Raw genomic sequence first — 12,170 nt, 5'->3', positions numbered from 1 at the left:
ACTTCATTTGGTCTTTTCATCAAGCCTGTGAGACAGGTAGGAAGGTCTTATTATCTATATTCAAAGGTGAGGGACTCTAAGAAATTATTGTGTCACCCTCAAGAGGTGACAACCTAAGTGGCAGAGGCAGCAATTGAGCCCACAAATCCTGATTTCTAATGTGGGTTTATATCCACCGTGCCAGTGTATGTTCTGCCACTTTGGGTGCCTTATAATAGCTGAATATGTAACATTTACCTTTTAAGCTACCAGCATGCTCTCCAAAATGGTGTTCTTCCATATTAGGAGTCAATTTCTCTCCAAAAGAACTCATTCAAATGGAAATACAGAGAAGTTCAGAGCATGGGCTTCAGAACATGAGTTTAAATATGGACTCCATCAAATGCTGGCTGTGCGAATTTGCAGAATTAACTAACCCTCTGCAGACCTGCCTTCTCATTCATAATATAGGGTTAATAATCCTTACTTCTAGGGCTACTATTTGGATGAAAAGAATGAATAAAGCCTAGGGGAGTGCTGACACATGGTAAATGTCTATAAATTGAAGCTTTTATTAAGAATTTTGCTCCTTTATACTATTATTCCAAACACTGGGAAGATTAAATGGATGATATTCTGTTTGCTAGGCCACTATCATTGTTATCATGTTCATTCTAATTGAAAGAATCTTGTTGATGGTGATATAAGAAGAAAACCCTTATTAATATTTTCAGAACCCAAAATTTTAAAGTAATAACCAGAAGAGTCCTCTGACAATTGTAAGCTATTGCAAAGTCAGGTAAAGAATAACAATGGACCTCTGTGCAGCATTTTTATTAAGCCACATTTTAATTATAACTGTATTTTGAACAAGGACATCTATTATTTTAACCATACTAGACATGCCATGATATGATTTATAATAACTTTCTTAGCCTCACCTATACAAAGTTCATTACAAATGAATTTTGAAATGTTCATTCCAATAAGCTGTAGAACAGAACAGACCTGCGCCATTTGAGAAATACTAGAAGTAATGAACTATTCATACATTTATCATTCTCTGTGACTACACCTTGGTATGAGAAACTTCCTAGATGTTCAAGGAGAAGAACAAGTGTTTGGCCTTTATAACTGACCAGTTCATCCTGTCCCAAGATCAATGCATTTAAAAATATTTAACCCTAGTTCAACACCACCCTCACCATGCTGGCATCTCTGGGGAGCTAATAAATAGCTTGTGTGTGTGTGTGTGTGTGTGTGTGTGTGTGTGTGCTAAGTCACTTCAGTTGTGTCTGATTCTATGTGATCTTATGGACTGTAGCTTGCTGGGGTCCTCTGTCCATGGGATTCTCCAGGTGAGAATACTGGAGTGGGTTGTCATTCCCTTCTCCAGGGAATTTTCCCGACCCAGGGATTGAACCTGTGTTTCATGTCTCCAGCATTGACAGGCAGGTTATTTACCACTAGCCCACCTGGGAAGCCCAATAAATAGGTTACTACTTAGCTATTCAGGTTCTGAGAAATGAGTAAAAGAGACATACAGGAGGCCCAATTGCCCCTATTGTGAGAAATCAACATGGTTAGAGGTAGTAACTTGGTGTGCCCCATCTACCTCCCCAGACATAGCAGCCCTGGACCAGGACAGGCCTGCCCACATGAGAGCAGGAAGGAGAGAGCCTATGTAAGACATCAGTCTAGAGAAGCAGAGAACCTCTGATCCCCACCAGAAGTTTGGTCCCAGAAGAAAGAAAGAAGAGAGATGAAGCAAACAAACCAAGTTTGTTCTTCCCTAATTTTTCTGGTAGAAAAATCACCCCCTGGGTTCCAGAGCAAGGAGGTTTACTAAGTAAGCTCCCACCCACCACACAGAAGGAAACATCCAGAGTGAGGAAAAACGCTTCTGTAAAACTGTACAGCTAGGACTTGTATGACTGGTCCCATGCTGGAGGGGCTGGAAGACCTCCACCATGGACTATTAATATGTTGAGGCGCTCCAACTACGAGCTCCAGGGTGGAGGCGATGGAAAACATGGAGTCTGGCCCAGGTTGGGGCTGGTCATCACACTGTTAACCATGTGGCTCCAGAAACTCACAAACACTGGTGAAAACTCATTTTACAAATTAAGAAGTTAAACAAACCTATAGACTCACAAACAAGATCAGCCCTCTGCTCAACATTCTACAGATTGTAGGGTTATTAGCAATGTAAGAACCTAACCTAATACAGCGAGGCTGTGAAGATAGGAAACTAACATTATTCATTGGCGGCATCACGTGGATACTCAGGTTGGAAACTTGGGTGTTATCTTTGATACTCCTCCCTCACTGTTCACATCTAATCTTGTCCGTTCTACAGCCCATATCTCTCCATCTCAAATCGGTCCTGTTCATTCCTTTCCATCCCCTTTATCACAAACCTAGTGCAGGCTATTTCTGGGTTCCTTCAGCAATCTCCAAATGATCCTCCCTGCCTCTGGTTCCAGCATGTTATAGATGACGATATTGCAACAGTGGGACTCTAGACAAAGTAATGAGCTCTCTTAATTATGAAGGACAGAGACTAAATTTGAGCTCAGGTCTGTCAAACTTTAAATCCAAGCTCTTAATTTTTACTCAATGCCCCACCTCTGTACAAATACCTCCCTCATACCACTACCTCTAATCATTACATTAACCTCTGAACTCATGTGCTCTAACAATCGACATAACCAATTATGGAATGAAAGAATTTTAAAAGGAACCTTGGTGATCATTTTAAACTAATTTCTTATTTGAAAATATGAGACAGAGAAAGCTCAAAGGGGTACAGACATTTGACCAGGCCACAGCTCTGGTTAAGAGTCAAAATCAGACCTCCAGTTTCTGTTTCTGGTTGCTAATCCTGACCCCTCAACCCATATATTAGATAAATGAGTTACAATTTTGAAATTAGCAATTTAAGGATTAATGGTATGAAAATACACTTGGGTCCTCACGCTACCCATTTGTGATGAATGGGCTGTTTGGGTTAGAATTGGCCGTTTTTTTTTTCCAAGTTGAAGGGATACTCTATAGATCTCTAATGTGTTGTTCCTTCATTTTATAAATAATAAAACCAAGGCTCAGAAAGATACAGTCTGTGATGGGAAGTCCTCACAACCAGATACTAAATTCCAGCAAGCCTAGGTTCTAGTCCAGGGTTCTTTCCACTCTCCATGTTGCCTTTCTGTGTCTCTACAGAAATGAGGAGATCAATCTAAAACAGAACAACAACCCCTCCCTCTCTGGCACGTGTTTACGAATGGGCTGGCCATGCTCTCCAGGTGTGCTCTAACTCTTCCTCTCTCTGACAGTAATTTAAAGATGCCCAAGCTCATGTGAAAATGAAATGGGGGAGAAAATTGCAGACTAACCTAATGCTTTTGTACATCTTTTTAAACTAAGAGAATCCAGATCTTTTAGAGGCAGAAAACTTGGAAAATAGTTTTTGATTATGAAGATAAAACCCTGAAAAAAAGTGATTTGAACCAGGTGCTAAAGAGCAGAGATGAATTCAATGATTTTTTAATACTAAAGTTCACTTCACTAATTTACCTAAATAAGGTTTTTCATCTGTAAAATATAAACAGGTGGTTTGGGTCTATTTTATCCATGTACACACAGCCAAGTTGCCATTTTCTGGCAAATGACCTTTGGACAGAAGTTTTTTTCTCCTTGAAAAGTCCATAAATTGCACAAACACGGCATCCTCAAGCCTAGAGCTTAAGTTTACCCTTGTGGCTGAGTCCTGTGATCCTGTAAACCCTTGTTCCACTTTCCATGGGATTGCTTGAGAGAATCATGGAAAATTAGAATGTATTTCTGAGCTCATTTCAAGGCTGTCAGTTTTGTAGGCCCAGTACTAAGCAGAAAAAATCAAGTGTGCAACAGCCAAAGAGAGAAGATGGAACCCCAGGAAGATATTCATGTACCACAATAGACTTCAAACTGCACTCTCACTCATAAAAGCAAAACTGACCTGGAGAATGGAAATAATGGAACACAGAGGAGGAAAAACAGTATAGTAATTATTTAACATCAGTTTGTTTTCCTGAATTCTTGCAACGGTATCAGGCTAAGCCTGAGATAAAAGGACTTTAGTGCTGTATGGTTTTGGTCAGATTTCTTACTACCATCTCTGAAGGTAACAATAATAATAATGATGCTGATGAAGGTGAAAAAGAAAAAAGCTCAGATTACACATTTCAAATCCCAAGTCCTTTAGTATCACCACTTAATGTACAAAAAGAAAAAAAAAAAACTATGTAAATATGATAACCTGTGATTGGAATAATGGATGATCTATTGGAAGAGAAAAAGAAATCCTAGATTTCATTTCCATAAAACCCTTTTCAGTGCCACATTTAAATAAACCAAGTCTACAGTTTCATTGATCTCTGATTTTCATTTAGTTTTCTAGTGATCAATCCCATTCAGCTGATCACATCATTCACATAAATGGAGCTTTAAGACTGTTTTTGTCCTGCTCCTCTGCAGTCACACTATTCTTTCTAACTCCTCCTGGCATGGAAATTCTGGAGCACCATCCAAAGCTCATGTAAACTAAACTGTGTGTCTGTCCTTCCTATAGATCCTCCCACTATCACGGAATCCAAGAGCAACGAAGCCACCACCGGCCGAAAAGCTTCCCTCAAATGCGAGGCCTCGGCAGTGCCTGCACCTGACTTTGAGTGGTACCGAGATGACACCAGGTTTGTTCCCAATCTGCTGTGCCCTCCTGGGTCTCACTCCTCAGCGAGGGAAACCAGAAGCCCTGATGAAACACCCACCCCAGCCATAATTACTAGGCCTTTCCAATTAGACTATTCCTTTTCCAAGGCTTTTTACCTGGTGCTTTGGGACTGTAGCTCTTGGACTCCAGCCCCAAAGCACACAGGTTACGTGCACAGAGTGGGCAGTTTCCACCTGCAAGTCCTTCTCGCCTGGAACAGAAACCAAAGCCCAGTGAAACTCATCCATTCCCGAGCTGTCTCCATCAGTAGACTTTATTCTGATACTTTGGGACTGCGCCATTAAAATGAGGAATTGAGCAGGATCAACAGGCTCTAACTACTTCCTTTCGCTCCCTTTACTTCAATTTAAAAGATGAAAAATAAATGACTACGCCAAATCTTCATAGTTGTTTCTCTTTACTCTTCTGTCTTTGAACCCTTAGGATAAACAGTGCCAATGGCCTTGAGATTAAGAGCACGGAGGGCCAGTCTTCCCTGACAGTGACCAATGTCACTGAGGAGCACTATGGCAACTATACATGCGTGGCTGCCAACAATCTGGGGATGACCAACGCCAGCCTCGTCCTTTTCAGTAAGTATGCCAAAGAGGGAGCCCACTTAGGAGAACCAAGGCGAAGTTTCTCCCATGGAAAATTTGAACATCATTCCCTTACTATTAAATATAAACTTATGCAAAAATCAGAGTATCACCACTGAAACAAAACCACAAGTTCTCAATCCCTATCATAAGACAAAATTTACAAATGGAATACCTGCCCTCTCTAGTCCCTGACTTACTTGTGATAACTGCCTTGTTTCTTTGTCTGATTTTTTTAGTTTTTCTTTCCTGGTTGGTTAAACTGTAAGAATATTCATTGAACAAAAATCTCTCTGGTGATGGTCTCTTTAAGGAGCCTAGATGATGTAAGATCCTGGAAAGTGGATAGCTCTTTAAAAATGGCAGGCATGGGATGATTGAAGAAGCAGTATTCAGGGAGGATGGATAAGGTGCTGGGAGAAGGGAGAAGCTGGAAAAAGAAAGTGTATTTTTAACAACACAAGAGGTAGAGTGGAATGAATGATTAAAACATAATATAAAATCTAAAGGAGGAGAAATGGTTGCAGAAAGGTTTCAGTGTGACAGCAAGAAACATTATTTGTCTGATAGATTTTTTGGAAGAGAAATAGGATGATGAGAGACAGAAGCAAAGTTTCTTCTGAAGACCAAAGAAGATCCTCAAGGCAGACTAAGGAAGGACAAGTTGTTTTAAGTTACTGGAAACAGTAATTTCATAGGAAAGCCCACCTTCTAGCTGTTCCCTTGAATAGCATGTTATAGTTAGATACCTGCCCCCCGACTTGTTGGCCTGGCAACTATGAGCATATGAGTGTAGAATCATATGCCTCCTGAAAAATAGAAGTATGATCCATGAGATCAGGGAAAATGAGGACAATTAGGATAGGAAAATGTTTATCAGAATAAGTAAAACAAACCAAAGAGTTAGCACATGCTGGACCAGAGAGTTCATTTGGCCAGAGAAAGTCCAACAAATTTATTATTATTATTATGAAATAACAAGCTACTAGAAGCTTTGCTGTTGTTGTTTCCTTCATGGGCTAAATTGGAAAATTTAGAAACACGAGTGCCAGGAGAAATGTCTTCATCTTGCTTTATTCAGTTTAGATAAGCCTTCAAGGAAAAGATTTTTAAGAGAAGAATCAATTTAAGAGTTCCCTTGAAACAGTATTAAAGTCATTTTAAAACTGCTCAAGATCCAACTCCACTTACTAACAAACAAACAAACAAAACACCACCACAAACTCTTCTGAATTTGACCTTCAGTTTCTCATCCATAACTCCCATTGACTTCAGTTGGTACGTTTGATGGGATACAGCTGTGCTACAAATATTGCGTCAATATGAAGTTTAAAATTCATATCCCTGTTTACTTGTCTCCAAAGACCAAACATCAGTGTTTTTGACTTAAGCTGGAGGAGACATTGATATCTCAAAACATTTGAGAAGACATTTATTAAGAAATGTACTTACCTGTTTCATTCCTGACATTAGGGATTCCATAAATAGAGGGGAAAGCAGCCTCAACTCTGAAACTTGAGATTCTGACAAATCTAAGGGGAGCTGATTAAGTAGAACAACATACAGTTAACAAGAGGTTTTTAGGGGGATTGGAAAAGAGAAAATGGTATAATTGGATTAGTTAGAGAAAGTGAGCAACTATAAATTGGCATAAAAGTATCTTCTTTTCCCACTCAGAAGGACTGTACTAATGACATATTTCAAATAATAAATACAATGATACCTATAGACTGAGAAAGAAGAAGGGCAAGAAGGATAGAAAGATGGTGTAGGCTCCATGGTAGCCTATTTTACACAGGTATGAAAGAAAGAAAAAGAGGAAGAGGAAAAGAATCATTTGAAGAGGAGAAAAAGAGCCCAGGCTAGGTCAAAGATAATAGAGATACCACTGGTGGTAATGAAAGGTCATCTCAAGCTCTAAAATACTATGGTTCTGTTCACAAAAGTCCGCATAAAGGACTCCACCCAGTAAGATAAAGAAATATCAAGAATCTTACAGAATTTCTGCTTGTTAACTAAGAATCAAGAAATCGGGCAAGTGTATCATGGTCATATTGTCCTTGATGGTTTTGCAGAAGTCACCCTCATTATACATCTGAGAAGTGCACAGGGCTATGATTAATGTGCCACTTTCAGGGGACCCTCTGCAGGACCACCCACACAGGCACCTGCTCTGCACACAGACACCTGTCTCAGCATTCGGCCTGGAATTGATTTCCCATTTGATGAGAATGTTAGGAGGTGTAATCCTTACGGAAGAACAGATGCAAAAGGTCACTGAGCTTTGAGGTGAAAAGAAGCTATTAAAATTGCCAAACATTAGTGAATTTACAGTCCTGTTTTTTTGACCCAAGGCCCAAGTGTGAATATTTTAAGGGGAAAGCTCTGCTTCTTGTAGGAGGAATAGCCCACCCTGCCACCCCAATTTGGGTTTGGGAGATATGTTGTTAAAGCCTTCATAGCTGGATATTTTAGGAACATGACTCTATTGTAGCCAGTTCTGCACAGGCAAAAGAAACGTGGGGGTGGAGGAAGAGAGCACACAAGGAAAAGAAGACAAGGAAAAAAGAAAGTACATGTATGAACATATTGCCCATTACTTAGATTCAAAGTAGACAGGTTTATTGGGAAGAAGGAAGACACTGCTGTTAGCAGTACTTTCCCATAGCACAAGGTCAGGAGGAGAGAGATGCTTGGGAGGGTGGCCACGGCCAGCCCCATGTGACAGACAGCATTATGTGGGCAGCAGGGTGCTCTGCTGACCCAGCCAGTCCAGAGCAGATGAGGCAGCTGGTGAGCTGCGGCCAGCCAGAGGCAGCAGCAGGTAAATCTCGAGCCAGAACCCCTGAAGAGTTCACAATTATCCACCTTCACAGGTGCATCAGCATATTTTCCATGTCTACCACAGTGACGTGTGCTGACTGGGTACACAGTGTCAGTTTGCGGTCACTGATATATCCACCACACACAGACATACACTTCTCCACACTCTATTCAAATACTGACCTCCAAAGGGGTCAAAATAATTGAACGAGAGGGCAAGAATACATTGTATTCATAGTAATTTTTTCTAAGCCAGTGGAATCATTCCTTTCTTATTTGTCTTGTCCTCCATTCATTCTAGTCTTCTTGTTTATTAAGGATCCATAATACCTTAGTCTATTTAGCCAAGTAATGCCTTTGATAGCTTTGTCTTCATCCTGGGCAAAGTGTTACATTATATCGCTTTTCTGAACACATTAATCCAGGAGTACAACATGGATGGAAAAGGATTCAGCTCCTTAGCTTTTGTCAGATGTAGGAATATGCATCGTATAGGTGAAGACTGGGTCTGGTGGTGCCAAGAGATATTCTATTGTCAGCATATGTAAAATAACAGATCCCATGTATCCAAACTTGTGACTGCAAGATACCCACAAAGGGAAACTATCTTGTTTCAGTGCTTACATGGAGTTATTTTAAAAGAAATAACTAGGGAGGAAGAATAAGGGAGATGATTCTATCCATAATACAATGACTTCTTATCTAGCGAGTACGTAGGACATACTGTGCACATGCCAAACACCTAACATGTGTGATCTCGCTTAATCACCAGGAAAGATGATTTACTTTACCAGGCGCTCACATTCCTCCATTCTACAAAGAGGTCAAATAATTAGTGTTACTAAATAAGACTTCTGGGATTTAAACTCAGGTAACCTCCTTGCTTTTGAACTGTGGTGTTGGAGAAGACTCTCGAGAGTCCCTTGGACTGCAAGGAGATCCAACCAGTCCATCTTAAAGGAGATCAGTGCTGAGTGTTCATTGGAAAGACTGATGTTGAAGCTGAAACTCCAACACTTTGGCCACCTCACGTGAAGAGTTGACTCATTAGAAAAGACCCTGATGCTGGGAGGGATTGGGGGCAGGAGGAGAAGGGGACGACAGAGGATGAGATGGCTGGATGGCATCACTGACTCGATGGACATGACTTTAAGTGAACTCCTGGAGTTGGTGATGGACAGGGAGGCCTGGCCTGCTGCGATTCATGGGGTCGCAAAGAGTCGGACACTACTGAGCGACTGAACTGAACTGAACTGAACCTCCTTCCAGAGTCCAGGCTCCAGACTAACACATTATCTAGATGTGTATACGTAGATGCTCAGAGGGCTCAAACAAAACCTTGTGCACACCATACCTCACAGAGACTGAACCAGACCTGCCTTTGAGTGTTTGAGTGTCTCCTGAGGAGGTATGGGTCAGCAGTGGCCTGCCACAGGGCCAGGGGCTCTGGTGCATCAGACCTGGGTGTGGCATAAGCCCTCTTGGAGGAGATTGCCATTAACCCCACCATAGAGCCACCAGAATTTTCACAGGAATGGGGAGACAGACTCTTGGAGGGCACAAACAAAACCTCTGCATTCCAGGACCCAGGAGAAAGGAGCAGTGACCCCACAAGAGACTGACCCAGACTTGCCCAGGAGTGTCCATGAGTCTCTGGTGGAGGCATGGGTCAGTGATGGCCTGCTGCAGGGTCAGGGGCACTGAGTGAGGCAGTGCATCCATGGGACCTTTTGAAGGAGGTCACCATTATCTTCATTACCTCCACCATAGTTTGGTCTCAGGTCAACAACAGGAAGGGAATACAGCCCTGCTCTGAGTATAGCCCTACACATCACAAGACCCAGTTTCCCCCACAGTCAGTCTCTCCCATCAGGAAGCTACCATAAGCCTCTTATCCTTATCCCACAGAAGGCAGACAGAATGAAAACCACAACCACAGAAAACTAATCAAGCTGATCACATGGACCACAGCCTTGTCTAACTCAATGAAACTATGAGCCATGCTGTGTAGGGCCACCCAAGATGGACGGGTCATGGTGGAGAGCTCTGACAAAATGTGGTCCGCTGGAGATGAGAATGGCAAACCACTTCAGTATTCTTGCCTTGAAACCCCATGAACAGAATGAAAAGGCAAAAGATAAGACACTGACAGATGAACTCCCCAGATCGGTAGGTGCCCAATATGCTACTGGAGAAGAGTGGAGAAACAACTCCAGAAAAAATGAAGAGACAAAGCCAAAGTGAAAGCAATGCCCAACTGGGGATGTGACTGGTGATGGAAGTAAAGTCCAATGCTGTAAAGAACAATATTGCACAGGAACCTGGAATGTTAGGTCCATGAATCAAGGTAAATTGGAAGTGGTCAAACAGAAAATAACAAGAGTCAGTGAACTAAAATGGACTGGAATGGGCAAATTTAACTCAGATGACTATTATATCTATTACGGCGGGCATGAATCCTTTAGAAGAAATGGAGTCGCCCTCATAGTCAACAAAAGAGTCTGAAATGCAGCACTTGGGTGCAATCTCAAAAATAAAAGAATGATATCTGTTCATTTTCAAGGCAAACCATTCAGTATCAAAGTAATCAAAATCTATGCCCCAACCAGTAAAGCTGAAGAAGCTGAAGTTGAACAGTTCTATGAATACCTACAAAGCCTTATGCTGCTGCTGCTGCTGCTGCTGCTAAGTCACTTCAGTCGTGTCCAACTCTGTGCAACTCCATAGACGGCAGCCCATCAGGCTCCACCATCCCTGGGATTCTCCAGGCAAGAACACTGGAGTGGGTTGCCATTTCCTTCTCCAATGCATGAAAGTGAAAAGTGAAAGTGAAGTCTCTCAGTTGTGTCTGACTCTTAGTGACCTCATGGACTGCAGCCTACCAGGCTCCTCCGTCCATGGGATTTTCCAGGCAAGAGTACTGGAGTCGGGTGCCATTGCCTTCTCCAACAAGGCCTTCTAGAACTAACACACAAAAAAGATGTCCTTTTCATTATATGGGACTGGAATGCAAAAGAAGGAAGTCAAGAGATACCTGGAGTATCAGGCAAATTTAGCCTTGGAGTACAAAATGAAGTAGGGCAAAGGCTAAAAGAGTTTTGTGAAGAGAATGCACTGGTCATAGCAAACAACCTCTTCCAACAACCCAAGAGATGACTCTACACATGGATATCACCAGATGGTCAACACCAAAATCAGATTGATTATATTCTTTGCACCCAAAGATGGAGAAGTTCTATACAGTCAGCAAAAACAAGTACAGGAGCTGACTGTGGCTCAGATCATGAACTCCTTATTGCCAATTCAGACTGAAATTGAAGAAAATAGGGAACACCTCTAGACCATTCAGGTATGACCTAAATCAAATCCCTCACGATTATACAGTGTAGGTGACAAATAGGTTCAAGGGATTAAATCTGATAGAGTGCCTGAAGAACTATGGATGGAGGTTTGTGACATTGTACAGGAGGCAGTGATCGAGACCATCTCCAAGAAAAAGAAAGACAAAATGGTTGTTTGAGGAGGCCTTACAAATAGCTGAGGAAAGAAGAGAAGCTAAAGGCAAAGGAGAAAAGGAAAGATACAAGCATCTGAATGCAGAGTTCCAAAGAAGAGCACAGAGAGATAAGAAAGCCTTCCTCAGTGATCAATGCAAAGAAATAGAAGAAAACAATAGAATGGGAAAGACTCGAGATCTCTTTAAGAATATTAGAGATACCAAGGAAATATTTCATGCAAAGATGGCACAATAAAGGACAGAAATTGTAGGGACCTAACAGAAGCAGAAGATATGAAGAAGAGGTGGCAAGAATACACAGAAGAACTATACAAAAAAGATCTTCATGACCCAGATAACTACAATGGTGTGTATCACTCACCTAGAACCAGGCATCCTGGAATGTGAAGTCAAGTGAGCCTTAGGAAGGAAGCATCACTATGAACAAAGCTAGTGGAGGTGATGGAATTCTAGTTGAGCTCTTTCAAATCCTAAAAGATGATGTTGTGAAAGTGCTACA

At 41.6% G+C, this 12,170-nt stretch overlaps 1 protein-coding gene across 2 annotated transcripts in view; it reads left to right on the top strand.

Moving 5' to 3' along the window:
- The window catches only part of LSAMP (limbic system associated membrane protein), a 634,880-nt gene that overhangs the window by 586,633 nt on the left and 36,077 nt on the right, over window positions 1-12,170 (top strand). For both annotated transcript variants that reach the window (XM_070788402.1, XM_019984807.2), the window contains exons 5-6: window positions 4,592-4,712; window positions 5,177-5,325. In XM_070788402.1, coding sequence (XP_070644503.1) covers window positions 4,592-4,712; window positions 5,177-5,325 — 270 coding nt within the window. The remainder of the gene's footprint in view (window positions 1-4,591; window positions 4,713-5,176; window positions 5,326-12,170) is intronic.

The sequence above is a fragment of the Bos indicus genome, chromosome 1 (genome assembly GCF_029378745.1).
Source record: "Bos indicus isolate NIAB-ARS_2022 breed Sahiwal x Tharparkar chromosome 1, NIAB-ARS_B.indTharparkar_mat_pri_1.0, whole genome shotgun sequence".
Classification (NCBI taxonomy): Eukaryota; Metazoa; Chordata; class Mammalia; order Artiodactyla; family Bovidae; genus Bos; species Bos indicus.
This window is presented reverse-complemented; position numbering and strand designations above follow the sequence as displayed.